At 45.4% G+C, this 27467-nt stretch overlaps 1 protein-coding gene across 1 annotated transcript in view; it reads left to right on the forward strand.

Annotated features, from left to right (window-relative positions):
* Positions 1-893: 893 nt before the first annotated feature.
* The window catches only part of LOC311233421 (transmembrane protein 132D), a gene marked incomplete at its 3' end in the record, with an annotated part of 60562 nt that continues 33988 nt past the window's right edge, over positions 894-27467 (forward strand). The window contains exons 1-2 of the mRNA XM_084320388.1: positions 894-1096; positions 9053-9932. Of these exons, the coding sequence (XP_084176514.1) occupies positions 1009-1096; positions 9053-9932 (968 nt within the window). The 5' untranslated portion in view covers positions 894-1008. The remainder of the gene's footprint in view (positions 1097-9052; positions 9933-27467) is intronic.

The following is a 27467-nucleotide window of genomic DNA, read 5'->3' on the forward strand; positions in this document are numbered from 1 at the left end:
GATCTACAAATATACAGTACTGTTTGTGATACAAAAAGTACATTTGAAGGAGAAGAAACTGTACATCGGAGGAGGTTGGGTAGGTGGGGGGAACTGTACATTGGAGGGGGTTGGGTTTAACTTTGGACATTTACAGGGGCCAGTTTCGAATTGCAGTCTCCCGTAGGTGGACTGTTATTATACTATATAATATTGTATAATCAATATTTTAGTTAATTCCTGCCAGAAAGAAACCAAAATGTATGATGAAAATCATCACAATAGTAGTTCTAGCAATAGAGCTCAGCTGACTTCCCAGATGCGCACGTTGTCTAGGAACGCGTCCATTATAGTTCAGGATTATAGGATATGCGCACATTAATATATAATAGCGTTTAAGAACGAGTACGCCACAGCCATTACTTAATATGCCAAACAGACTGATTATCTAGATCCTCACGTTCAACCGACGCTGCGTTAAATCCTGCCAGCGCACGGGACGTATAGGCTACTTCCATCCATGTCCTGTGACCGGATGAGTGGTGACAGTGGATGAGTTTAGTGCCCTGAGGATTTGGCAGTCAGCGATCTGTTAACAGTCGTTTAACATCGCGGCAGTGTTCCTACTGTATGGCGGCTGGGACTGGTGACTGGAAGCTGCTGCACAGGGACTTGACTGAATTAGGCGGACTTGGTTAAAACAATGTGTTTAGGTGATAGACTAGTAGATCGACATTTTAACATTCGTCGTAACGCATGCGTTGCAACTTACCGGACAATGTCTTTAGCGAGACTCTCCAGGCTCTTCCTTACGCACAACTTTTACGCATAGAGGACCTCGGCAGGCGGATATCAATGCAATGTTCGTGTCACCTACAGCATGGACTATACTCCCACAGGTGTAATTTTGTCAAGTGTGTGGGGCACAGAAATGGACGAATGATCGTTCTACTTCATGCTCTGTTGAAACTCAACAAAACTCGGACAAACGGAACTTGCCTGGAATATTAAACCACGTCGGGTGCCAAAATGTGCTGTTACTGTCGCAGCTGGGGGATTTTACACATATTCTTTATTTTGCTATTCTTTATGGCATTTATAACGGTGTTCACACAAGGTATGTGCCAACGAATTAACTAATTTGATGTTTTGAATTTGAATCTGAAATGGCAATGTCAAGGGAAATGACTGGCAGACTCAACAGTATCAATGCTTCATCTGATGAGCAGTAAAGGCGGCATGAGTGTCCACCTGCTTTTATGTTTATCACTTGATGATGATAACTGACCTACAGGTTGTGACCTATGGGCATTCTGGGTTCACGTGAAGTGGAGTGAGTGGCACTCACTGAGTGCCCCCCCCCCCCTCTCAAGGTCCATGCCAGCAATAATGGGAATACTGACCTAGACATACAGTCAATCACTCTTTAAGTGATTATGTTGTATTGTATCACATTGTATATATTGTATAGATTTTTGCCACACAGTCACAATTTATTCCACAGACTTTAATTAGTCTGATTCCATGGTTATGCATTTTATTTTACATACAGGCCTAGTGTTGAGTCATGCCTCAACACTTTGCACCTTCCATTTGTACAGGATTAATACCTTCATTACTGCTACAATACTGCCCTACAAAGGCAAAAAGCAGTAACTTCTGTTACTGCCATTTGCCTTTGTACAACAGAGTATCCATCTACATGTGTATTTATACCACTATCTCTGTACCCCTCTACAAGTGTATGAATACATTTATGAATACATGAATACTACATGAATACTACATCTGTATCCCTTTAAATGTGTATGTCTGTACTATTACCACTATATCAGTACTGCCCTACAAAGGCAAACTATAGCAACTGAAGTTACGTCCCTTTGCCTTTGTAGGCCATAATACTGGGCACACTGATTTCAATCCCAGTTCTATCAGTTATACACAACACAAATCTAATTATGGAAATAAAAATTATTTACTGTAGTGTAAAGACTATACGTGCCTCAGAGATACGTAGCTATTTCCATGGAACGTAGACTGGCTGATTTACACTGACTGGATAGAGAGGTGATAAAAATGGAGACATCGTGATGAAGCAGATTTTTAATAGCAACTTTAGGCCATAGCATAGCAGTCCCTACCAACTGCTGCAGGCATATTCTCTCTCTCTCTCTCTCTCTCTCTCTCTCTCTCTCTCTCTCTCTCTCTCTCTCTCTCTCTCTCTCTCTCTCTCTCTCTCTCTCTCTCTCTCTCTCTCTCTCTCTCTCTCTCTCTCTCTCTCTCTCTCTCTCTCTCTCTCTCTCTCTCTCTCTCTCTCTCTCTCTCTTTCTCTCTCTCTCCTCTCTCGCTCCCTCTCTCTCTCTCTCTCTCCGCTCTCTCTCTCTCTCTCTCTCTCTCTCTCTCTCTCTCTCTCTCTCTCTCTCTCTCTCTCTCTCTCTCTCTCTCTCTCTCTCTCTCTCTCTCTCTCTCTCTCTAAGCCCCCATCACAGTGTTCTTGTACTGTACAGTATAATCAGTGTTTCATCTTGTTTGTATGTATGTTGAAATGTCCTGTAGCATAAAGGCGAGGAGTTGAAGTTCTCAGGAGTGTATTCCAACTTAAGTACACTAAACATGAGAGATTTGTCCCCGAAGTGATTCAGTCATGCATAACTTTTATCCCGGGAAGAGCTAGCTAGTTGTTATGGTTTCCCTCTGACTGTATGTAGGTTAAGTGCATCCCCCTGTCAGTGGCCATTCCAGTGGTCAGATGAACTCATCCTGATTTCAATGTCATGACAGATATGGCACGACAATAACAATAAATCAGTTTTGGATATACAGTAGCCCACATGCAGGACTGTATCCATGTTGAAATAGAAAGGAATCCCAACCGTAGCATGACATAAGAGCAAAACGGCCACTGTGTGAATTATGGTCAATGGTCTTTTATTTATTTTGTGTTTTATTTTTTTATAATTTTTTAAACAAACATATAAACAAACATGACAACACACGATAAGATATACAAGCATTATTAACAGTGCACATCCAATGAAATCACCATATAGTTAAATGTCTTTTATTTATTTTAAACTTATTTCCACTATATTGTGAAAAGGTATTAAGGCTGCCTCCTCCACATTGAGTAGCTGATTCATTTGCCAATTTCTTTTTTTAAATCGGTCAATTTGGTCTTTGGCCTTTTAAAAAAAAATACTTTTCCCCCCATGTTGAATGTGTTATTTCTAAAAATGCTAAGCACATCAATGGTAAGCATTCGATATAAAGAGACCCTTCTGCGTGATTGCATGCTGGAAAAACAATGTCACAGATTTGTAATTAGTCAAAAAAGTCCTATGACTATTAATCGACAAAGAATGTCTTTAGTTGAGGACAGCCCTTAAAGAGAGGCAGAGTAGGCCTACTGTCAGGTCATTTGAAATCACTTCACTTCTAAGCTGTTTTGCACACATGGTGACATTCATTACTACATAATAGTATTCACGGTGCTTGTTCACGCTAGGCTACTTGGTAATAGAATAATACAAAGATGAATTGCATACATAATAATGCTCAAAGAAAAGCATATTGAAAGTAAATCACTTGCCTTGCATGTGGACAAATTCAGCAGTACAGTTACGCAGCGTCATATAGCAGAGAACAGACTCTGGGTCAGAATGAATTCTGTAGCACATCAGGCCCACAATATGTCTGCATTAGAACATGTCGTTGGGCACATTTGTTTTGGTTAGGAAATGAGACGGCACTGAAATGGTAGCTTGAGAACAGCCTGCGTATAATTCTTTCTTTCCCACCAACAACCAAAGGCACTATTACTGTAATCATAAAGCGTAGACTGTAGTCTCCAATTAGCACCACAATTCTGTCCACATAACACATTTAGTCATTTAGAGTTGGTTCCTTTAGTTTCTTTAAGCCTGTTAATCCAAGTCACGTACAATATTTACATAATAACATCATTATAAGTTATGTTGTGTGAGTCGCTACCTGTAGCTCTTTGTCTCTGATATCCATATCCCAGTTGTAATTAAGTAATTAATTAAGTGACCACATCTTCTCTAAAGCAGCACACAGCACCCACCAGTAAAGGAGAGGAAATATACTGTACAAAATCTACTTTGATGCCATTTACAATTTCATTTGGAAACAAAAATGGATACAAAAATAAATAAATACAATCCATTTGGATAATGGATTTGATTGATGACACATCATTTATCATTTCATATTAATTCATATAATTTTTGGTATATGGATTTCAAGGGCGAATCTGTCTCTTGTTTGTTTTGTTTTTCCTTCCACTGAGGATGCACTTAACCTACATACAGTCAGAGGGAAACAGAAATGAATAAAATACTTGCGATACTAACAAGTAGGTATAAATACTATACTCTAGTTTTTTTTTGGATTGGCCATGGAGGAGGAGATCTTCCGGGTCTCTCCAATGCCTCTTTTCCATTGCATAGTACCTACTCGACTCTACTCTACTCTACTCTACTCGCTTTAGGTACCTGGTACTTCGTTTGTTTTCCACTGCAGGTAGTACTCCGTTTGTCTCCGTGTGGGGAGGCGGGCGACGGCGACGCCTACATGCAGCGGGCCAAAAAAAGTAACTTGGTCGGAGCTGAGATGAGTAATTTGTAAGGCTGGGACAGCTTGGTGGAGGGGATTTGGTCCCTTGTTTATCAGCTGGGCTCATGGTGTTGAGAGGGCATCATTCAGTAGAAGTGAAGCACACATCTCTCTATGTTGCTCACTCTTTAGATAAGGATGCTATCTATATCCACACATACTGTGGAGCGAGAGACTTTCCTGCTTTAACAAGGTTCAACCTTGAAATAGTCAACTATACTAGGTAGGAGAATGAGGCGTGACACTCACTCTCTCAGAGCATCCAATTTATTTTTAATTAATTATTTTAGTTTAGTTTAGTTTTTGCCTTTTAACTTTTTCTCCCATCCCACAATTGAATTGTTATGCCAATTCCCTTCATGGTCGTTGCGCTGCCCTACTGTCGGGGAGGGTGTGTAGACTACCACATGAACTCCTCCGCCAGTCGCTTCTTTTCACCTGACAGCTAGGAGTTTCACTGGGAGAGCTGTGCAGAGGTTCACGCTATTTCTCCCAGATCCCCTCCCCACTAAACAGGTGCCTCGACTGACCAACTTGACTGACAACTTGGCTTCCCACCCGCAAACACTGTAAATTGTGTATAGGAATGTCAGACCAAGCTGGAGGTACCACTGGTGGGAATTTAACCCGGGTCTCTGTGGTACTACTAGGCAAGTTCTTAGTACTCACGCCTCATCGAGAGTGTCACACCTCATCCTCCCGTTTCAGATTTCAGAAAATGTGATGCCAACTCTGAAGTAACGAGAATACAGGTGCCCAATCGCACCCAACTGTAAAGAGATAGAGAGAGCGTGCATGTGAAGGACTTTCCACTGTGTGGTGGCACATGTGGAGCCATTGTCTTTACTCTAAAGCAGTCAAAGCACTCCACCAGCTGTAGTGTATTAACCAACACATCTGTTTCTGGAGGCTGCTGCCGGGCTAAGTAGGGGACAGCCCTCGGACCCAGCTCCAGTCTCTGCCTCAGTCTCTCCGAAACATGTTGGAGAGAGAGAGAGAGAGAGAGAGAGAGAGAGAGAGAGAGAGAGGTGCAGTTGTGTTGTTTCTAGGGCTGGTGTGTTGTTTCTTTTAGTATTTTAAGCTTGTATTGTGTCTTAAAAGTATTTTAAGAAAACAAGTGACAAACTCTGCTAGTGCTGTTCGATACTTTGACTTCCAACAATCCAACTGAACTTATTTAAGAGAAATGTCTTGAAACAAAGTGACAATATCTTGAAATAAGATGGACAGTCACTTTTGTTTTAAGATAATTTTGCTTGTCACACACATTCTTTACACATGTAGGCCTACTCCCTCCACCTTGAAACGCCTTGAAGTTGTGTATCGTTTTATCACTGCAGATACATTTCTCACTCACCATTGTGTTTTATTTTTTTATCCACTTTTTCTCCTTATTTTTTCTATTTTTCTCCCATCCCAATTTCGCTGTTTCCAATTCTCCCCTCCCCTGTCCTGAACGTTGCTCGCATATGCCCCCCAGCCCCCACAGGTCGGTCGTAGGGAGGATAGAAGCCTTGCATCACGTGTCCCCTCCGGTACACGAGGAGGCAGCCTGTCACATCTTTTCACCTGCCAGCGTGGACTCCCATTGGCGAGGTGTAACGTGTGGGAGGCTCACACTACCCTCGTCATTTCCTGTCTGCTGTGCAGGCGTCCCCCAACCGACCTGTAGGAGTCACTGTCCACAACGTCCAGATTACCACCCATCGACTTCCACCCGCTGACTCTGCCAATTGAGCCAGTATGACGGCCGGCCCAAGCCGGAGGCAACGCCGACAGACGGATTTTAACCCGGTGTCTCTTGCGTTGGTGACGAGTGCAATGTCCGCTGCGCCACCCAGCCGCCCTCACCATTGTGTTTTATATGAAAAAGTGGGATGACCTTCTTTCATTAAGTGAAGGGACTTGCTTTGCATTGTATTTATCTATAAGGCTCTGCTTATGAAACTTCCCTACTATCTCTGCTCTTTGCTTTCAAATACAGCACATAATGGTACTGGGTCACAGGATTACTTAGCTTTAGATACGCCACATGTAAAAACAACAAAACAAAAAAGAGCTTGACAAAGCTGGTTTTAAACATGTGCCGCACAAATGGAATGAAAATGTTGAATATTTTAGATATTGTTTACAACTTGTTTTAATTTATATATGTTTGTTGATTTTTTTCTTTTTTTCGGAACTGTAGGCTACTTGTTTGTCCAAAGTGTTTTTATATGTCTGTTGTAAACAGGTTGTGCATAAAAATAGACATCTCGGTCTCATGTGTTTTACCTGTATAAATAAAGGACAAATAAAAAAATAAAAACATACATACATTGCTATTTGAACCTTCCAACAGACAGGCTCCTTCCCAGGTAGATGACTGGAGATAAACCCAGGACAGCGTATGATACATAAAAAAGCCTGTCAAATGCCAGCACCCACGAGGGACATGGCTGATTCAGATTTATAAAAGCTCCACGCAAAAAAACAACAACAACACAAAAACTCCCCACCAACAATTCAGTGACAGATGTTCCGCTCTCCCAGACATCTTTTGTCATAATTCTTTACAAATGGATCCTGAGCACATGCGTGTCACTTCTACTGCAGATAGCTACATAGAAAACACCAAAATAATGTCAATCTTTTAGTAAGTAAAAGAAGCAGTTTTAAATGTATAGTCTAGTTTTAACAATATTATTATATTTTTTCCCCCTCAGTCGGACAGAGATGCTGAAGTTGGTCTGTTTGGGTTTGAGGTTGTGGTGGAAATTGTATGTCCCCCCCCCCCCCACCCATTTGTCATCCCCCCCACACCTACAGTACTGTAGTCCCAATTTCCCCTGATTAATCCCCAATACCCATGTCCTGTCTCCCCGTCTCCCTTAATCAATCCCTTTGTCCCCTGATCAATCAGTCTCCCTGTCTCCCCTGATCAATCATCACCTCACCTCCAATACCTAAAACCCCCACCTTCCCTAACCCCCCCCCCTTCGGGTATAACCTGGTTACCTGGCCCCACTCCTTCCTGTCATGTATAAATATCGACCCCAGGCCAGGACTTCCGGGTCGGTCTTCTCAAGCCAATCTCCTATTTGACCTAATTGATAAACTGTATTAACAGATTGCAGAATGGGTACAATACAGTACAGCTCAATACTAACAACTGCTAAGAGGATGCAGACCAGAAAAAGACTTTCGTCTTGTTTACATAAGGGTCCTCCATTTTCAATTCATCAAGACATTTATGACATACAAGACATACAAATATATGGTACTGTGTAAGAAGAAGAGATCATAAAAATATATACATCCGAAGGGGAAGAAACTGTACATTGGTACTAACAATTGGACAACAACTTCTTGCTGTCTTGTCGCACAGAACTTGTAAGTCGCTTTGGATAAAAGCGTCAGCTAAATGACTAAATGTAAATGTAAATGTAAACAACATTTGTAACAACCAACTATCTGACCAGCAAATTATTGCCTCCGGCATCCACGACATGGTGTTACAGTTTTTTATCACCCTGTACCAAATTTGGTGCAAGTTCATCCATTTTGAGTTAATCCTTTGTAACCAAAGTGCTGGTTTGTCCCTAATTCAGCAAGCGGGCCAATTAGCTCCAGATAAACAGTTCAGACCCAGGTCAGCTGCCATAATCTGTCTATGTAATCTATCAAAATGGGTGCTTAACGAGGAGGCCTCCTGGCCTGACGACCTCTGCCTCTGCTCAGCTGGAGAAAGACAGACGTACACTGCCTGCTTTTCTTTAGAATTGTCTAAGGTTTTCGTGTGGAGAATTTCCATTTTCTCCTCCAATGGTTGAATGGCCGCTTTTATCTCAGCCGTTGTACCTCCAGTAGTTCCGTGAGAAACCGCTTAATAGCAGTCAGGCTAGCCTCACTTAGCTCGGCTCCAGGTGTGCTTGTGCCCGGTGACCGCGGTTGTGCTTTGTCGGTCACTGAGGTCGCCATACTGCTATATATTTGCTATAAAAGTAATAAACTGTCGAAATCATCAATAAAAAATTCAAAATAAAAAGACTAGTGGGGTAATAAAGGTGTTGGTTTGTAAAAGTTTAGGGAGCGGTCATGATGTACGACTTTACTCCATGATGCCGGCTCCTCCCCTCCCTTTTGCTGTAATTTGTAATATTTCCCCATGTATATGCTATGGGAATTTTAAGATGAACTTTTATGGTCATAAGCTTTTCAGTGTAATAATTTGATGCACCATTCAGATGATCAGTTGTCCTGAGCTTAATGTTGTATTCAGCTATTTGTTCCTGGAGAGTTTGTGGTTGTGTTTCTTTTATGTTTGAATTCCTCAGTTGCATTTGTTTCAGATAATTCCAGTTGTTCGAACCTGGAGTGCAATGATATATTTCTGTGCCTCTTAATTTCTCTTGATAAGGAACCTGGTGTAATCTTCTCTGTCTTTTTCTCCCTACAGACTTGGACAGTCAGGAGTTGACGGACAGCAACAAGAGCCCATTGCCTTCTCCTGTGTTCTTGCCAGTCATCTATGAGGTGCGGGATGCTGACTACTTCTTCCTGAAGGAGGCTGGTCAGGACATCATGAGGAACTCCAGCATGCAGAGTAACACCCAGCCCTTTGTCATCCTGAGCGCCAGCAACCAGCCTGCTGTCAACGCCAACTATGGACCTCTGTCCACAGAACAGCCTGTGCCCCTGGACCTGGTCCAGTCGGTGCAGCTCTTCAATGCTCCAGGTGTTTTTACCTACAACTGGAAAGTTCAGTCCTTTGTGCTGACCCCAAGGGTTTTCTCCACAAAGCCCAAAGTCCGGGTGCTGTTCTATGTGGCCGGGAGGGACTGGGGTAGGGAGGAGGGCGCTGCAGATGAGCTTCCCTGTGTCACAGTGTATGCCTTCTGGCAGACACAGGAGGTGAGGGGCTCCTGTGCCATGGGGGGAGAGAGGGGCACCTGTATGGCTGAGCTGGCACCTGTGGCCAGCTGGTTCGCTTCAGGGGTGGAAAGCACCAGCAGGGAGAGGCAAGACCCATCCACTGGGAACCCTGTGGAGCTGTACTACCAGGCCAGGCCCAGAGTCAGTGGGAAGTGTAATTTTGGGGATGGATCCCGCCGGGGCAATGCTGAACAGCAGGCTGAGTATGGCCCTGTTACCCCCATGAAGAGGATTGGTAGTGTTCGTCTTCTGCAGGTACCCAAAGGAATGGCAACCCTTTCTCGACTCAAGCTGGGCAATGCCATTGTTATACGGACCTCCTCCAAACCCCTGAAGAAGTCTGATATTGCCACCTTCTACATACTCATGGCCAGTTCTGCTCAGCTGGCCAACTTCACTCTCTGGTAAGGTATTGGTTTCTGCTTACAGTTTACATTGCTCATCCCTGATATGGCAGGGTGAATTAATTGTAACACTAACATAAGAATAAGAACATTCTACTATAATTAGGATAGAATGGGATCACACAATCTATAGAGATTACCATTTGCCACATATTGAGTCAACCTCTATGTAGAGAGTTCTGTGTTTCCATTGATATTCAGTTTAATTGGTCAATCAGAATTCGCTATAATGGTAATAGTTCACTATAATGGTATTAGTCTTTCCTAGTGTGCTTCTGCTTGCCATGTGAACAAATCCTGTCCTGACAGAAATATGGAAATATTGGGGGAAATGGGAGTTAGCATGGATTAGAGCATTTCTCTGAAAACATGATAGAGGTTAACTGTCTTTATGGGAATTCTGCGATAGGTTATTCATGAAAAATACATGTTGGGGTGAGCACAGCCTGATCATAGATTCCAGAGCTGTTTCAACTTTCAGTCATGGAGCATTGACGGGATAAAACAGGATCACATGTAACTCTCTTGTGAGACATTATTTCTCCAGCGTTAAAGGGTATATAGTATATACATGGGCTATGTGTTCGTATCGGTCTTGTACAGCTATAAGGATGCGTGGGAATTATGGGATTTACAGACAGAGCCAATTTCAACTGAAGACCGTGTGCTCATTTCCAACTTTACAATGTTTCGGTTTTTATTGAAGCACTTGTAAATCATTTATGGAACAGTGCAATTACCTCTTTAGGGGTTTGTGTGACACCGAGGATAATGGAGGCTAGTGAGCAGTATTATTTATTTTACAACATGTACTGTATATGACCAGCAAAGAGTGATCCAACAGAAAATATGACAGAAAAGTCAGAACTATTTACCCCTGGAGGAATTAGAGAAACAAAAAAAAAAAAAAAAAAACATGTTATAAGATAAGATAATATGTTCATTTATTAATCCCCATGGGGAGATTTAGATGTCATACTGTAGCAGCACGGGGAGGGGAGCTACAGACAGGGTAATAGATGTGACAATAAAATATAGAGAATAAAAACATCAGATAGAAGGTAAAGAACATGATCAAATATGAATAAAAGAAAAAGCCAATCTCCTATCTGTCCCTCTCTCCAGTTTCTCTCTTCAGCTTCAACGAGGAGTGGCAGCAGCCTGTATTCACACCCCTACTTGCACTCGTATGCGCTGCCTGTACAGTAACGGCACCACGATGACATGCAATATGAGAGAGACAACTGAATTTGAATTCGAATTGAATTAGAACTGATCCCTTATCGTCCTTCCATTGAAGGGTTTTTGTGGTCGTACGCTGCTGACAGTAACGCCTCATAATAGAATGTATTATCTTCATCCAGGCCGTGACCAAATAGAATCTGTCGTCCACTGAACACTGCTAGATTTGCCAAACCTAGCTGTCAGAGTAGACAAGCAGAGATTTATTCCACCTTGATTAGAGATAACATGTTTGTATTACTGCTGACACTAACTGTATTCCTCCTCGCCGGTGAACGATGGTCTGTCAGCAGGACCAAAATGCATTTCCTTGACACGTCTCAATTATTTATTTGGTTTGAGCGTATCCTGGATCACTTAAAGTATCTCTGGGAGAAAGAAAATCATTAAAGGTCCTGGTCCGGCTGTTAATCCATTTTGGTAACACTGTAGAATAACTATCCATTATAAATAGTTAATAGATCATTCACAAACTGTTAATTATTGAGTTATTAATTACCTGTTAAATGTTAATGGTTGGTTAATCATTTAAAACTATGCCTTATAAATTATTATAAGATCATGAATATGCTATTAGTAAACTACTTACTAAATGACTTGTTAGGTATTTGTTAAAAGTTGATTAATAACTTTCAGTACAAGTAAACTTCCTCTGCTGCCAAGTCCTCCTACTATTTTATATTATATTTCCCCCAACATCCAACACATTGTAGTACATGTTGGTAAATGAGGTAGTTGCAACTTTAGAATAATGTCCTAATAAGGGCTATAAACGATTGACTTAACAAATATCTTTGTAACTAACGTTCTAGTGGCTGACTAGAGAAGAGGGCTCTGGTGCTGGGTGGCTGTAGTAGGTGGCTGACTAGAGAAGAGGGCTCTGGTGCTGGGTGGCTGTAGTAGGTGGCTGACTAGAGAAGAGGGCTCTGGTGCTGGGTGGCTGTAGTAGGTGGCTGACTAGAGAAGAGGGCTCTGGTGCTGGGTGGCTGTAGTAGGTGGCTGACTAGAGAAGAGGGCTCTGGTGCTGGGTGGCTGTAGTAGGTGGCTGACTAGAGAAGAGGGCTCTGGTGCTGGGTGGCTGTAGTAGGTGGCTGACTAGAGAAGAGGGCTCTGGTGCTGGGTGGCTGTAGTGGGTGGCTGACTAGAGAAGAGGGCTCTGGTGCTGGGTGGCTGTAGTATGTGGCTGACTAGAGAAGAGGGCTCTGGTGCTGGGTGGCTGTAGTACTTGTAGTAGGTGGCTGACTAGAGAAGAGGGCTCTGGTGCTGGGTGGCTGTAGTAGTAGGTGGCTGACTAGAGAAGAGGGCTCTGGTGCTGGGTGGCTGTAGTAGGTGGTGGATGATTAGAGAAGATGACTCTGGTGCTGGGTGGCTGTAGTATGTGGCTGACTAGAGAAGAGGGCTCTTGTGCTGGGTGGCTGTAGTAGGTGGCTGATTAGAGAAGAGGGCTCTGGTGCTGGGTGGCTGTAGTGGGTGGCTGACTAGAGAAGAGGGCTCTGGTGCTGGGTGGCTGTAGTAGGTGGCTGACTAGAGAAGAGGGCTCTGGTGCTGGGTGGCTGCAGTAGTAGGTGGCTGACTAGAGAAGAGGGCTCTGGTGCTGGGTGGCTGCAGTAGTAGGTGGCTGACTAGAGAAGAGGGCTCTGGTGCTGGGTGGCTGTAGTAGGTGGCTGATGAGAGAAGAGGGCTCTGGTGCTGGGTGGCTGTAGTAGGTGGCTGACTAGAGAAGAGGGCTCTGGTGCTGGGTGGCTGTAGTAGGTGGCTGACTAGAGAAGAGGGCTCTGGTGCTGGGTGGCTGTAGTAGGTGGCTGACTAGAGAAGAGGGCTCTGGTGCTGGGTGGCTGTAGTAGTATGTGGCTGATTAGAGAAGAGGGCTCTGGTGCTGGGTGGCTGTAGTATGTGGCTGATTAGAGAAGAGGGCTCTGGTGCTGGGTGGCTGTAGTAGGTGGCTCACTAGAGAAGAGGGCTCTGGTGCTGGGTGGCTGTAGTGGGTGGCTGACTAGAGAAGAGGGCTCTGGTGCTGGGCAAAAGTCAAATTTGATCAATTATTTTAAAATGTGATAAACCTCACAATGGATGTTTTGAATGCTAACTCTGTCTGCGAAAAAAGAAAATACTTTTTGAACAATTTGGTGGAAAAATCATATTTTAAGTTTCATAGAATTTGATGAATGGGGAAGTGAGACACAGGGACCGGTGCTGCTGCCACTTCATGTGTTGCTGCTGAGTGGTCTCTGGAATGGTTAACTACGTGGTGAAGGTATAGCTGTCTTTGAAGGTAGCAATCCAAAAGCCCTAGCACAAAGGGTCTACAGTCCTCTGGTCCCTTTGACCCAGAAGATATAGTAAACATTGGAATAGGCAATCAATATCTGCTCAAACATGTAATAGCCTCTCACTTCCTCCAACCTTCAGTTTCCATAGGTCGTCATAGGTGCCTTGGCCTGAATTGAGCTGAGCACTCACTCACTCACTCACTCACATAGTACAGAGCCAAATCTGTAACGCTACAGTAGGTGAAGATTGATTGAGTGGCAGTTGACCTCTGGTCCAGGTTTCAGGTGTGTGGCCCCAGAAGATGCTCCCCTTGGGTCTAACTTTACCCCTGAAGCAGATATGAAGTGGGGGCAGAATGGCCCCATGCGGGAACAAACACACCAAGCACAGGGTTTTTGAATGTATTCTAGAGTCGCTGTGAGTCTCCCAGTGTACTGTATTTCTTAGGGATGCACCGAAATTTCGGCCACCGAAAGATGGCCAAAAATGGCCTTTCGGCTTTCGGCCGAAAGAGTTTTTTCACAGAAAATATATCACCGAAACAGAAACAACCTGTAACCTAACGCGTGTTGTTGTGATGATGTCATCAAAACGCGACTTCAGTCATTACATGCGCAACGTGAGCTCTTCAGTCCTGTGTTCTGCAGCCTGTGATAACTCCTCTTGGGACTCGGGAGTCACGCTGTTTCTATATAAACTCTGCGCGCAACGCGTCCAATAAATGCGTCTTTAACATGCTTTATATCCTTATTTACTATATGCCCGTTGCGGTTAATCACTGCATGATCTAATATGCATATTCTTCAGAGCGAGAGGGGGAGGGATTGTGTTTCTCACATTGGCGCTGTCTGTCGTTGATAATATAATCTGAAGAGCATTATTATTATCATTCTCGAGAATACACGTCGCGCGTCTACTGTGCCAAAGTCAAGAGAGCACATTCATCTGGGGACTAGAAAGGTGCGCTCAGTAGAGCACAGATGTCCGCCATGGCGGCAGCCACACATGTCTTCTCTCTCTCTATCTATCTATCTATCTACCTCTCTCTCTCTTTCTTTCTCTCTCTCTCTGATTGATTGATTGATTGAAAACTTTATTAACAGATTGCAGAATGGGTACAATACAGTACAGCTCAATACACACAATTGTTAAGGGGATGGAGACCAGAGAAAGACTTTCGTCTTGTTTACATCAGGGTCCCCCATTTTCAATTCATCAGGACATATATGACATACATGACATACAGATAGACAGTACTGCTACATCTATACATTTATGACATACCAGATTTGCAAATACAGTACTGTTTGTGATACAAAAAGAGTCCAGAAAAGGGAGTATATACATTTGACGTAGAAACTGTACATTGGGGGGGTTGGGTAGGAGGGGTTGGGGGGGGAAACACTGTACAACTGTACAAGCAAAGCTGTACATTGGAATATTGACAACCATACTAGGTAATTTACTGTACATTGGAGGGGGTACTTTTATATAAAATGCTTACTGTAGCCACTACAGTAACATCATTAAGTCTTCTCCCTCTCATGTGTGCAGATCTTTATGCAGTTTTAAAGCACATTGGCTTTGTTCTGAATGCACTTTGTAGTTATCCTACAGAGAAAAGAAAATGCACTTGACTTGGAATTAATGTACTGTATGCATTCAGAAGTGCTGAATAAATATTTTATGGACCCATAATAGTGATTATTTATTATTTAAGTTAAGTTTAGCCATAATCATATATTTTCCATAATCAGGTAGCTGAACAACATTGGTAAAAAAAAATATTCTATTCTATGAATCATTTTCGTCCTTTAGGCATTCGGTTTTCGGCCAACTGTTTCCTATTTTCGGTATCGGTTTCGGCCAAGAATTTCCCATTCGGTGCATCCCTAGTATTTCTATGGAGTCCGCAGCGGGCATTTAGAGAAAAAAGCCCCAATGCGGATTTTATTCCTACCCCTCCGAGAGCTATGTGCAGAGCTCCGCACTGGCCTGGGCGCGTGATCCCTACCCCTCAGGGAGCTATGTGTGGAGCTCCATGCTGGGCGCTTGCAGTGTGATTTTATTCCTACCTCTCAGGGAGCTATGTGTGGAGCTCCATGCTGGGTGCTTGCAGTGTGATTTTATTCCTACCCCTCAGGGAGCTATGTGTGGAGCTTCATGCTGGGTGCTTGCAGTGTGATTTTATTCCTACCTCTCAGGGAGCTATGTGTGGAGCTCCATGCTGGGTGCTTGCAGTGTGATTTTATTCCTACCCCTCAGGGAGCTATGTGTGGAGCTTCATGCTGGGTGCTTGCAGTGTGATTTTATTCCTACCCCTCAGGGAGCTATGTGTGGAGCTTCATGCTGGGTGCTTGCAGTGTGATTTTATTCCTACCCCTCAGGGAGCTATGTGTGGAGCTCCATGCTGGGTGCTTGCAGTGTGAGGGGTAGGGATCAAATCAAGGGAGTCTCTCTGGACAATCTGCGCATGCGCCAGTTGGGGGGTATGTGCGGAAAAGTGACTATAGCTCGGCCGAGAAAGTGCTGATCGATTTGGGATTGGTCTCTCCGTGTTCAGGAGACTCAGGCGTATAAAAAAGTCTCCAGCACCCCCACAGCCGTAGCTACCACATTGCTCCGCGCTAAGCGCTTGCAGTGTGGACAACACTGAAGCAGGTGCCATTTAGTGTGGGTTCCAACTTCCCTGTCCATTCCGTGGTCCTTACATTTCTTTTTATTGAGGTGATCGTTGGTGCAGGTGGAGGAATATGAATCTGGGTGTGTGGGGCTCATCTTTCACTTTGTAATCGGCTGGATCGTACGGCTCCTTTCCCAAGGTTTATCTATGAAACCGTAATTTGTATAAGACCGACTTCCATCAGGGTACATGCGTAATTCATGAAGTTGGACTATGTATTTCAATGAGATTATCTTAATCAAGATGACAGATGCCCCTCTTTTCCTGTCCTACTCTCATCTGCTGAGATTCTATTTTTGGTGAGGCAGTAGAGACAAAAATAAATATTTCCCCCAGACCTTTCACTCTGCACTCGTGGTGACTATATTTAATCACATTGCTTTACTTCCATTCCCTCACATTCCACCCAAATGGCGTAAATGTCTCTCCTCTCCTCCACTCCGCTCTCCCCCCTCTCCTCTCCTTTCCTCCCCTCTGCTCCCCCTCCTCTGCTCCCCCCTCCCCTTCACTCTCCAGTCTGCGTCTCTACATTTCGTAGCTCCATTTCTGCAGACCCCTCTCTGATTGGTTGAACTCCATTTCTTCAGACCCCTCTCTGATTGGTTGAGCGTGCGCATGCGCATGAGCCGCGACAAGCTCCTCTAGCCAGGAATCGAAACTCCGTTAAGCTCCAGAGAGAGAGAGGCTGAAAACCCACAGTTCTTGCCCGACGGATGGGAACCAAATCCCGGATCCGAGGTTTCTGATGACTACCCCCAAAACATGGAGGTCGCGAACGCAATTTATACGCATGGAAGTATTGATTACGCCATAACGAATCATTACAAAAATATACCGTTAACTGGAATATGTTGTGTGTGCCTTTACACATATGTTGGATTATGTAATTGGTTTGTCATTAAATGTTGTGCCTTACTAATAATAACTAATTCCTTGGTCAATAGAAGTCTCTGTGATACTTTCTGAATATGATTTGGGAGGGTTATAATAGAAGAAAGACAGTGTAAACAATATAACGTTATGTGAATAAACCGCGAAATAATAACTAATTCCTTGGTCAATAGAAGTCTCTGTGATACTGTCTGAATATGATTTGGGAGGGTTATAATAGAAGAAAGACAGTGTAAACAATATAACGTTATGTGAATAAACCGCGAAATAATAACTAATTCCTTGGTCAATAGAAGTCTCTGTGATACTTTCTGAATATGATTTGGGAGGGTTATAATAGAAGAAAGACAGTGTAAACAATATAACGTTATGTGAATAAACCGCGAAATAATAACTAATTCCTTGGTCAATAGAAGTCTCTGTGATACTTTCTGAATATGATTTGGGAGGGTTATAATAGAAGAAAGACAGTGTAAACAATATAACGTTATGTGAATAAACCGCGAAATAACCGCGAAATAACATAACGTTATGTTATATAATGTTACAATGTACAGTTTCTAACAGCTGGCTGTGTTGTGAAATGTGCATAACGTTATGAATAAACCACGAAGTCACGCGAAATAAATAACATTATACGCGAATCTGGTAGTACATTTCTGCTTATCTTCTTGATATGATAACGTTAGGTTATGGCTATAACCAAGTTCTGTGAGTATTGGTGACGCTCGGCGTCACTACCGCACTGTACCTCGCTCGTGCACGCGCACTGAATAAAAAATTCCACAATGCACCTTTACATCCCAACATCCGTCTGACCACACCCCCATCAGCTTACCTTCATAAGCAGGTGTGTGGCCACCTACTCGCCTCCTTCCCAAGCTTTCACCACAAGGTGAGATCAAGGGCTGCAGTGGCGCCTGACGCCGAGCGTCACCAATACTCACAGAACTTGGTTATAGCCATAACCTAACGTTCTGTATCGTATGGCTCCGCTCGGCGTCACTACCGCACAAGGGAGGCCGAGCGAGAGCCATCGCCCGACAAATGTACCCCGCTGAGGCCCCCCACAACCATCAGATCAGGGAGGATCGAGCCCCCCCGACCCCCCCTAATGGAGGGCACCCCCCCTATTGGAGGTTCCCGGGAGGGCAACGGATCCGACCGTGCGAAGAGGCACTCAAGCAACTCCACGCACAGGGTGAGCAGACCGTGGCTTGACCCCACGACTACACACACGCACAACCCGCATGCCACCCAGAAACGAACGGAAGGAACAACCTCGTTACTGCCCCCAGAATCACGGGGTCAAGAACAAACCCAACCCCGTGGCAAGGCCGTAGCAGCGGAGCGCGAAGGAAGACCCAGACCCACCGAAGGGACTGGATCCCCTGGAAAACGGGGGCCCGGAGAGGTCAATGACGCCAGGCATCAAGACCCCACCAGGCGGTCACTTAGTGACACTGCCCCCCACATCGCCAGCGTATTCGGATCAGGCCCCTCCAAGAGCGGGCCCTTTCCCCCCAATAGCACACCGCCTGGCATACTGACCCTGCAGAACAGGCAGTCAGCACGGCCGTAACACTCAAAGGTTAACCAACGGAAGCAGGCAGCGTACCGGGGAAACCAGGCAACAGGCTGTAACCCGAGCCTGGAGCACTGCGGACGAGACAGGCGCCAAAGGAGTTAGCTGAAAACAGCCGCCCCGGCGGAAGGGGCGTATGCTGGCGTTGTTGATCACCATGACAAAGCCTCCTTTAAAAAAAAAACCACCCAGAGGGGTTGAGGCAGAGAAGGCTGACATGATTGGCAGACGTCATGAACGTGCAGGGGCACACTCAACCGGACAACCCGGGAGTTGACACTGCTCCAACACACCAGAGAACCAACCACCATGTTGTTAGAGCTGCCGCGGTATTGATGTTTTCCTTACCGCACAAATTTGCAAAATATTTCCTACCGCCGCGGTTATTACCGCACGCACAAAAAAAAAAAAAAAATTGAATGCATTTTTTTTTAGTAGTAGTCTACTCTTTATAGCATATAGCCTGCCTCTAGTCTAAATGTCTATCTTTAGAGGATGACTTTGCAGCATGAATATTGTTTGGGATTCGGCAAGCACGCATTAGTTATTGAAAGTGAAACACGGATTCGAAGTTTCCCCTCTGGTCGTGCGCCGTTCACTCGGTGTCGCGGGCAGGGGTGGTTACCCCCCCGACCCTTTCTTATTATTATTACTATAAAGTTACTACTTTATAATAAAGGCATTCGTTTTGTGGCATTAACATTATATAGTTATACGTTCAATAACATCAGCGTATTTACCGGACCATAGCAAGGCAAGCAATTTGCTCAGAGCGTGCTGAGTTGTCCCATTCTGCGGTCTGTTAATAAAGTTTTCAATCAGACAAGTGTATAGAACGAAGGGCTTTTATTATAACATTCGTTGCAGACAGTAAAATCATTATGTCTCGTTTAGTACTCCTGAGGAGCGATGGTAGTCCACTCCGGCGGGGAGCTAAAGCTAACGTTATTAGCCGTATTGTGATGAGCTCTGATCAATGGCTGACATTCAGGACGTAAAAAACTGCAGGACGCTCCAACGTGACGCGTCTCTCTTCTGACCAATCAGTGGTCTGCAATGTTTCACGTGACTTTTCTGGTACCCAATAGGGTCGCTTGGAACCTCGATAGAGGAGTAGGGTATATCTGCAGAGCCGCAAGCCCAACGAGAGGAGGGTACTTTATTATTATTATTATAAAAAACAGCGGTGATGCGGTATTCAGCCTACTCTGCGGTGGCCGTGATGTAACAGCGATACCGCGGTAATGCGGTAATCGCGGCAGCTCTACATGTCGTTACCCTATGCAGTGGTTGTTCCTATAACCCCTCAGGAAAAACTCCAAAACACACCTGCGGGTGTCATACCGCAGTACAAGTGTTGCAGTTTTTCAAAAAAGGGGGTTATCCCAGGCCTACGGGTCAACGAACAGTACTTCGGACCGGGCCCGGCGGCACGGGAAGCACAGAGTTACCAGAGGAGGTCTAAGACCACCCCAACAGCCCCCTCCACGCCATGCGTGAAAGAGCAGCGAAAAGAATGGAGAACCAGCCCCAAGCACACCGCCCTTGGTATTCCCAGGCGGTCTCCCAACCAAGTACTAACCAGGGCCCCGTTCCCCGTACCTGGATAACTGAGTTAGCCGGATAACTTTCGGTGAAGTCTGACTTAAGCCGGACTTTCCGGTTCCCCGTACCTGGATTGTCCAAATCACCATGACAACAGATCCAAAAGTTTGAGCCTGGTCGAAAGCAGGGTTTAAGTTCAAGTTAGCTGGATGAACCATCGCCACGCCCCCGCAAAGAAGTGACAGCCCGTTTCCTGAAATTATTCCCACAGTCTACGATCTGCATTATACCATTCTGAATTACGTTTTTGTGCTCCATTCTTCCAGAGGGGGCTTTTGAAATGTAAAATAGACCCAAAATGCTGATACTAAATTCACTTTGTCCTAAATAATGCACGTTATATATACCGTGGCGCTCGCTCGGTGCGATGTACACATTATGTGGTTATTTTAATTGTAACTGGGATTAAGATGTCTGATGAGATGCGCTGTTTGACGGATTTGAGAAATTGAATGAGCCGTTGACGTCACATTAATGAATGAGGATAAAGAGATGAAACTTCATTCAAAACAAAGAATATTCTAAACACGGGTCTCTCGTTCATTAATGTATAAACAATGAATTTATCCCATCTGGCACAGTGGCCCAGCGGTAGTGCTCAATCCTGGCAACCCAGCGACCGGTGTTCGAAACCCCGTGTTTCCAATATAATTTTTTGGAATATAATATTAATGATTATACGCCAAAGTAGCCTAATTTTAAGTTGAAATATTATAAATCTACATGCATTGAGGATGTCATTCTTTATATAGCTCTCAACGTGCACCAAATTGAATTATTCCTACATCGCAAAAAGAAGGGGAAGACTAGGTTTCGAACCCCGGTCGTCTGCGTGAAAGTCAAAAGAAGAACCCGTTACACCACAGTGGAGATAAGTAAAAGATCGACCATACATCAATCAATGGGAAGAGAGCCGTATCGTTATCCTGTATAACAGTTTAACTAATTATTTTCGCTAGCAAGATCTCATTTGATTATTCAATCCAGCAGGCAAGTTTAAAGAAATATAATCTGATTGATTGAGGTAATGAGGGACTTAAAATTAGCCTATAGATAACGCATTTAACTTGTCGGCGAGGCGATTGAGCCGTACTGCAATATGTTAATAAAGTTTTAAATCAATTAATCAATCAATGCCGCTAGAGAATCAGGATCTCTGCCATCGATACGTGCTGGCTTTTCAACTGGAGCGGCCGCGCGCACTTATCCTGGGTCTCAAGTCTGGCTTGAGTTAACGAGACTGAATCCACCTTCGAGGAACAGGAAAATCCCGGCTTCAAACATCGGGTTAACTGAATCTGGATAATGACATCTTGATCGACTTAGTTGAACCAGGTACGGGGAATAGGGCCCAGGACCAAACCAGAGTAGCGGCCGAGATCGAACGAGATCGGGCGTGTACAGGTTGGCATGACCGTAAGCCATTACGACAGTGCAGAGTACAATATGTACCCAACAAGGGTCTCCATAGCGCCTAACCCTGCGATACCCGGACCGACCTGGCATTTTTCCCCCCGAAAAAAGCACAAGTCCCTCAGGGTACCAGAACAGCAGATCTGCATCCCCGGCGGACAACGGGTTTAACTGACCTGGACCAGCGTGACCAGAACCAGTCCCGTGCCCTAACCACGCCGACATGCCTACTCCAGGAGAAGGGGCAGATAGGCGTGTTGATCTTAAAACATGAAAAGAAGGCGCCACCCAGACGGTCGGTGCGAACCGCGCCTGGTGGCCCACCCCAAGGGCGTGAGACCCCTCTACATATGTTTAGATCCATTCCGTCATCATCCCCCAGACATGAACGAGAATCCGTCGATAACCAATACAGGTCGTCGGAAGAGGAAAAAACCTCCATCCCAGTTGCTTTATAAAAACGCTGTACCAACAGTATGAATCCCAGTCTACACAGCCGGGGGTAAAAACTGTTTATATTTTTACATCCAGTCACCCCTTCCACAGAGGATTTAGACCGAAATTCCCCAGAAAGCCTTCCCACGTGAGTCGTAGAATGAAAAAGCCATGGCAACTGCGAGTCACGTGACCAACTGACTCAAGTTACACATAAAAACTAGCGTAGCGGACCCGTAAGTCCTACGCTCTAACCCGACACTTTGACACCACAGACCTTACGTAAAGATCTACTCACGGAAGCCATCGTCATAGCAACGTAACGTACGCTATGACGGGGGGAAACCCCGCACATAACTCCTGTTTGTAATAGGAGCATAGTCAGGACAACCCTTCCCCCCCCCCCAGCCAAGGCGTTTAACGGCTTGGCCCTGACTGGCCCAACAGGAGATGAGAAAACCCATTCGACCAATCAAGTGGGAAGGAGGGGTTTATTCGGCACCCCCTCACAAAACCCTTCCCCCTGCACACAATAACAACTGTAGCATATGAAAACCTTTGGTAGAAGCCAATGAAATAGCGCAAGCTAATACAATGCATGCTACCCACAGAATGTGAACAGGGTTTACAACAAAACCAAGTCGTGTGCGTGTGTGAATCCTACACCCGCATTCCATGTTGTACATAGAAAAACACTGATAGAGTATAACGGCTAGGCCGTGGAACGTGTGTATACGAGCATTACTGCAACTAACACAACAGTGTTGTAGTTCAACATTACTTCGTGTGTAAGCAACAGACCATACAACCAGCTTCTACCTGCATGTGGAGCGTCAGGCCGAGATAGAAACCCTTCTATAACCGCGTGAAAGCTGCAGACCTTGCTTTAATCTCATAACACGAACGTAACTCATCCATCAATGTATACCAATGTAGATTCACACTTTTCAACCTTATCATATTTTGGTGAAGAAACACACAGTTTGTTTAACCAAAAAATACAGTCCCCCTTTAGGGGACTTTTTATTTAATTAACAAATAATATGATAGGGCCGGGGAGGGGTAAACAGTGGGGACCGCATGGGGAAAAAAGTCACTGTCTGCTGCCTCGAGCCGCTCGGGCTTTGCCACCCCAAGAAGCCCCGGAGGGACGGTAGGCAATCGGTTGCTGGTCTCGTCGATTCCTACCGTCACCCCCGGTCGTAGATGGGCTGGCTACAGCAGCAGCACCATCTCTCCTCCTGGCCTTCGTCGATGGGCCAGCAGTGGCGATGGAGGCATTGGCAGCCACGGCGGAGGAACCTCAGCGACGCGGAAGCCTTCTGACTCCACCGGCGACGACGGGAGGCGGAAAATGGGGTTGGAGTACGGACCTCTCCTCTGCCATCTCTCTGCATGTTGAGGTCATCAGCTGCAGGGCCTTCCCGAATAGTCCAGCATCGGAGAGGGTGGCCGTCAGAAGAGGAGACCTCTTCTTCTCCGGCACACGGGCCTGCTCCAGCCAAAGGTGGCGCTGGATCAGAGTAGCCAGGGCACGCACTTTCCCAGAGGCTATGGCTGCACCTGGGTCAGATGCAGGACAGCTCCTGCCGCCTGGGTGAGCTGATCATGTTGTACCTCCGACCGCTCCGTGCCGCCCGTCATTATCCCGGATACAAATCTAGCCAGCTGTGCGATGTTAGACGCAGCAGCCAGCGATTGTGTAACCGCGATGAATGACTGGTCACTCCAATACGCCAACCGCCTAGCCGATCTTCCTTGGAGAACCGGCTTGCATAACGGCTCCCACACCACATCTGGACAGAGGAGAGCGGCCATCGGCCTATCAAGCCGTGGCACACCCTCTCTCATACCTTCAACCAAACCCACCACCCGCGTAACTGGTACGTAGGCGGGAGTGAGGCCCATGATGTGGGACTCCACCTGGCCCAGACGAACATAGGCCCCCATTGAGGGGAAAAATGGGTAGACAACGTCCACCCCTCTCACCGGGCGACGCTGCCAGAGATGACCTATTAAATCATCGGGGACAGGAGCAGGCAGTGGCTGCGGCAGCGGCACGCCGTTTGCAGCGGCCGCCACCGCCATAAGCTCGGGGAACAAAGCCTGCAGTTCCCCCTGCAGACTTTCCTCCACCGAACCCGCATCCCTCACATGCAGCAGGCTGCGACTGGTTAAGGAGCCACAGTCTGATGTGGCTGATAGTAGGGCATCCTGCTGAAGACGCCGAGGGGTTTCCCCGACATCCTCGAACAAGGCGCCCCAAGGAGACATATCACCCCCCTCCAGTGTTACCTGGACGGGTGGGATATTCGTCTCTACTGGGCCTACAAACAAGAACCTGTCCGCCTCTACCATGTAGTCCTCTGTTTCCATTGGACAACTAGAGACCGACGCATCCTCGCTGGTCTCCAGCAATTCCCCAAACCCAGGCCGTTCACGTCTGCAGGACACCATCTTGCGACGGGACCGAGCAGACGCAAAAAGCTTGCGTCTCAAATCCTCCGGAACCAACGGAACCGGCCGTTCAACAACGGACGATTCCCCGGAACCAGAGGAACCAGAGCCAGGACCAGGCCATCGCAGAGTCGACGGCACCGGTGCACTGGCTCCTCGGAGAGGCAAACTACCCATCGAATGCCTACCGGGCGTGGCTGCCGACCACGAAAGCGGCAACAGCCCCGCACCAGAACGCACGACGGAGGCGGGAATGGAGAACCGCTGGTGAAGAGTGGTTCTACGACTCTCCGAAGTAGACATTATGACTTAGATTTTTCTCTTGAATATTTATGAGAGAAGAAAAAAATAAGCACAATGTAAACTCGTCTCAACTTTCTTCAACTAGCAACCTCGTCAAGTGGGGATCTACCAGGCACTTCCTTGTGGTGAAAGCGAAGAAGGAGGCGAGTAGGTGGCCACACACCTGCTTATTAGGGATGCCCCGATCGATCGGCCACCGATCGTTATCGGCCGATACTCAGTATAAATCGGTGATCGGTGATAATGCTTTATTTTCACCGATCGTCAAAAACGATTTCACTCGCTGTCGCTGAGTTCTGTCTCAACACTGGGTGGTGCGGCGTCTGCTCATCCCTTCAGCACGCATGTAAACACGGGTCTAGTAGTGGTCTACTCTAGTGGGACGGGACACAGGAGGACGGCGTCTCCATGAGCTAACGGTAGAAAATGACCCAGTCAACTATTCACTTTTAGTTTAATACATGATGAGGCATTGTCTAACCGAACGGCCAGCTACCGATAGCTCCTGACATAAACAAACGCTCCACAAAGTCTAGTAGAGTGTATGATACCTGTTAGCTGTTAGCTGTTAGCTCACGTTAGCGCAAGCTAGTTCACTGTTCAAAACGAAATGTCCCATTGAACTAAATAATTCACTGAGGCGTTGTATTAACGTTATATATCCGGCTAGCAGTAGCTACAGATAGCTCCTGATATCAATGTCTTATAACACTGATTCGATGCGTATTCGAGCTGAGGGCTTGTGAATGTGATTTAACGTTATACCAATACTAGGGTCCAGCTGCAGCGCCGGAGAATCCTTGCCGTAAGCTTGAGGCTACTCGAGTATAGGGTCCAGGTGCAGCTCCGGGGAATCCTGGCCGTAGCTGGAGGCTACTAGAGTACACACAGACAGTGGAGCTTGTTGCGTGGTGGTGATGTCTCGCAGATAATACAAGTACAAGTCTAATTATATAATATATATATTTTATAAAAAAAAATAAAAAATTATATAAAATAAATTTTAATTTCTTTTAATCAAAAACGATCGGTATCGGATCGGTATCGGCCGATATGGCTCACGACGATCGGTGATCGGTATCGGTGGCAAAAAACGTGATTGGGGCATCCCTACTGCTTATGAAGGTAAGCTGATGGGGGTGTGGTCAGACGGATGTTGGGATGTAAAGGTGCATTGTGACATTTTTTATTCAGTGCGCGTGCACGAGCGAGGTACAGTGCGGTAGTGACGCCGAGCGGAGCCATACGATACAGAACATTACCAGACCAGAAAAAGACTTTCGCCGTGTTTACACTGGGGTCCCCCATTTTCAATTCATCATGTCATCACCATTCTCTCCTCTCATTTCCTCTCCTCTCCTTTCTTCTCCTCTCTTCTCCTTTGTTTAAATGTCTCTGTTTAATTTTGCCTCCCATAAACTATATTATTAATATGTTTATTTACTGTTCTCCGAGTCCTATCCCACTCCCTCATTTATCAACAGTTCTTCGTTCGTAAGCACAGAATTTAGAATGTGTGTACGCACAGAAAAATCGGGATTTATCACACGTGCGTAGACGTGTCCCACGCACACCGGCAAGTACTCCGTGTTGATAAATGCCACTTGTTCTACGCTCTGCGCTCGTGCACGATTTTAAGTATTTGCATATAGAACCGCCCGTAATTAACCATATACGGTAATGAACACCCCCATGAAATGTGGAAACATTTACTAAACCGAGCGAAAGCGTGTTATGGGAGAAATACACAACAGGCTGACAGACATGTACACGGTGATGTCGGATATTATATCTATTAACTTCCTAAAAGACCATTGCTGCCTGGACACCGCAAACACTAATAAAGACCATTAACCAACCACTGTTTGCCGTTGCCCGTGTCATTAATGCATGCTGGAATATGAATGCCTTTCTTCATTTCATTCTTTTAACGTTCGATTAATACCCAGGGATTAAAGTTATCCGTCAATTTTCTACCTGCATGGTTTAATATGATTCGTAGAGGCATACAATCTATTTTGATGTCGGTATTAGGTAGCGGTAGCCTATAAATTATTATTATAATTTTTAATATTAATAATTATTATATTACAATAAAAGACAGCTCCGTCTTTTAATACACACATATATTGTACAGTAACGTAAAATAAACACGTACAGTCCCGCTGAAATAAAGGTTCTGCACGCACGTACCAGCAGTGATCTACATAGCATAAAAGATAGCTACTTTATACTATTCTGAGTAGATCATTCATCTGTATCGCAACAGAGTCACGGATCTGGTCGGGGCAGGTAGCATTATGTCGGGAAAATCTTTATGAAATAAACAAATGTGAATTAAAGAATTTAAAACGAAGTTTAGCATATTAACTCTGGACCACCTCCTAGTAGAGACTCCCCCCCCCCCCCCCCCCCTCTGGACCACCTCCGAGTAGACACCCCCCCCCCCCCCCCCCCCTCTGGACCACCTCCTAGTAGAGACTTCTCTAGGAAGAAGACGAAGATGAGGATTAATGACTTGACTTTTCTGGTTACAGCCGTGTACTGCAGTGAAAGGGTTAACGTGTGCCTTTTCTGGTTACAGCCGTGTACTGCAGTGAAAGGGTTAACGTGTGCCTTTTCTGGTTACAGCCGTGTACTGCAGTGAAAG

Source organism: Notolepis coatsorum (assembly GCF_963971535.1).
Source record: "Notolepis coatsorum genome assembly, chromosome: 1".
NCBI classification, from domain to species: Eukaryota; Metazoa; Chordata; class Actinopteri; order Aulopiformes; family Paralepididae; genus Notolepis; species Notolepis coatsorum.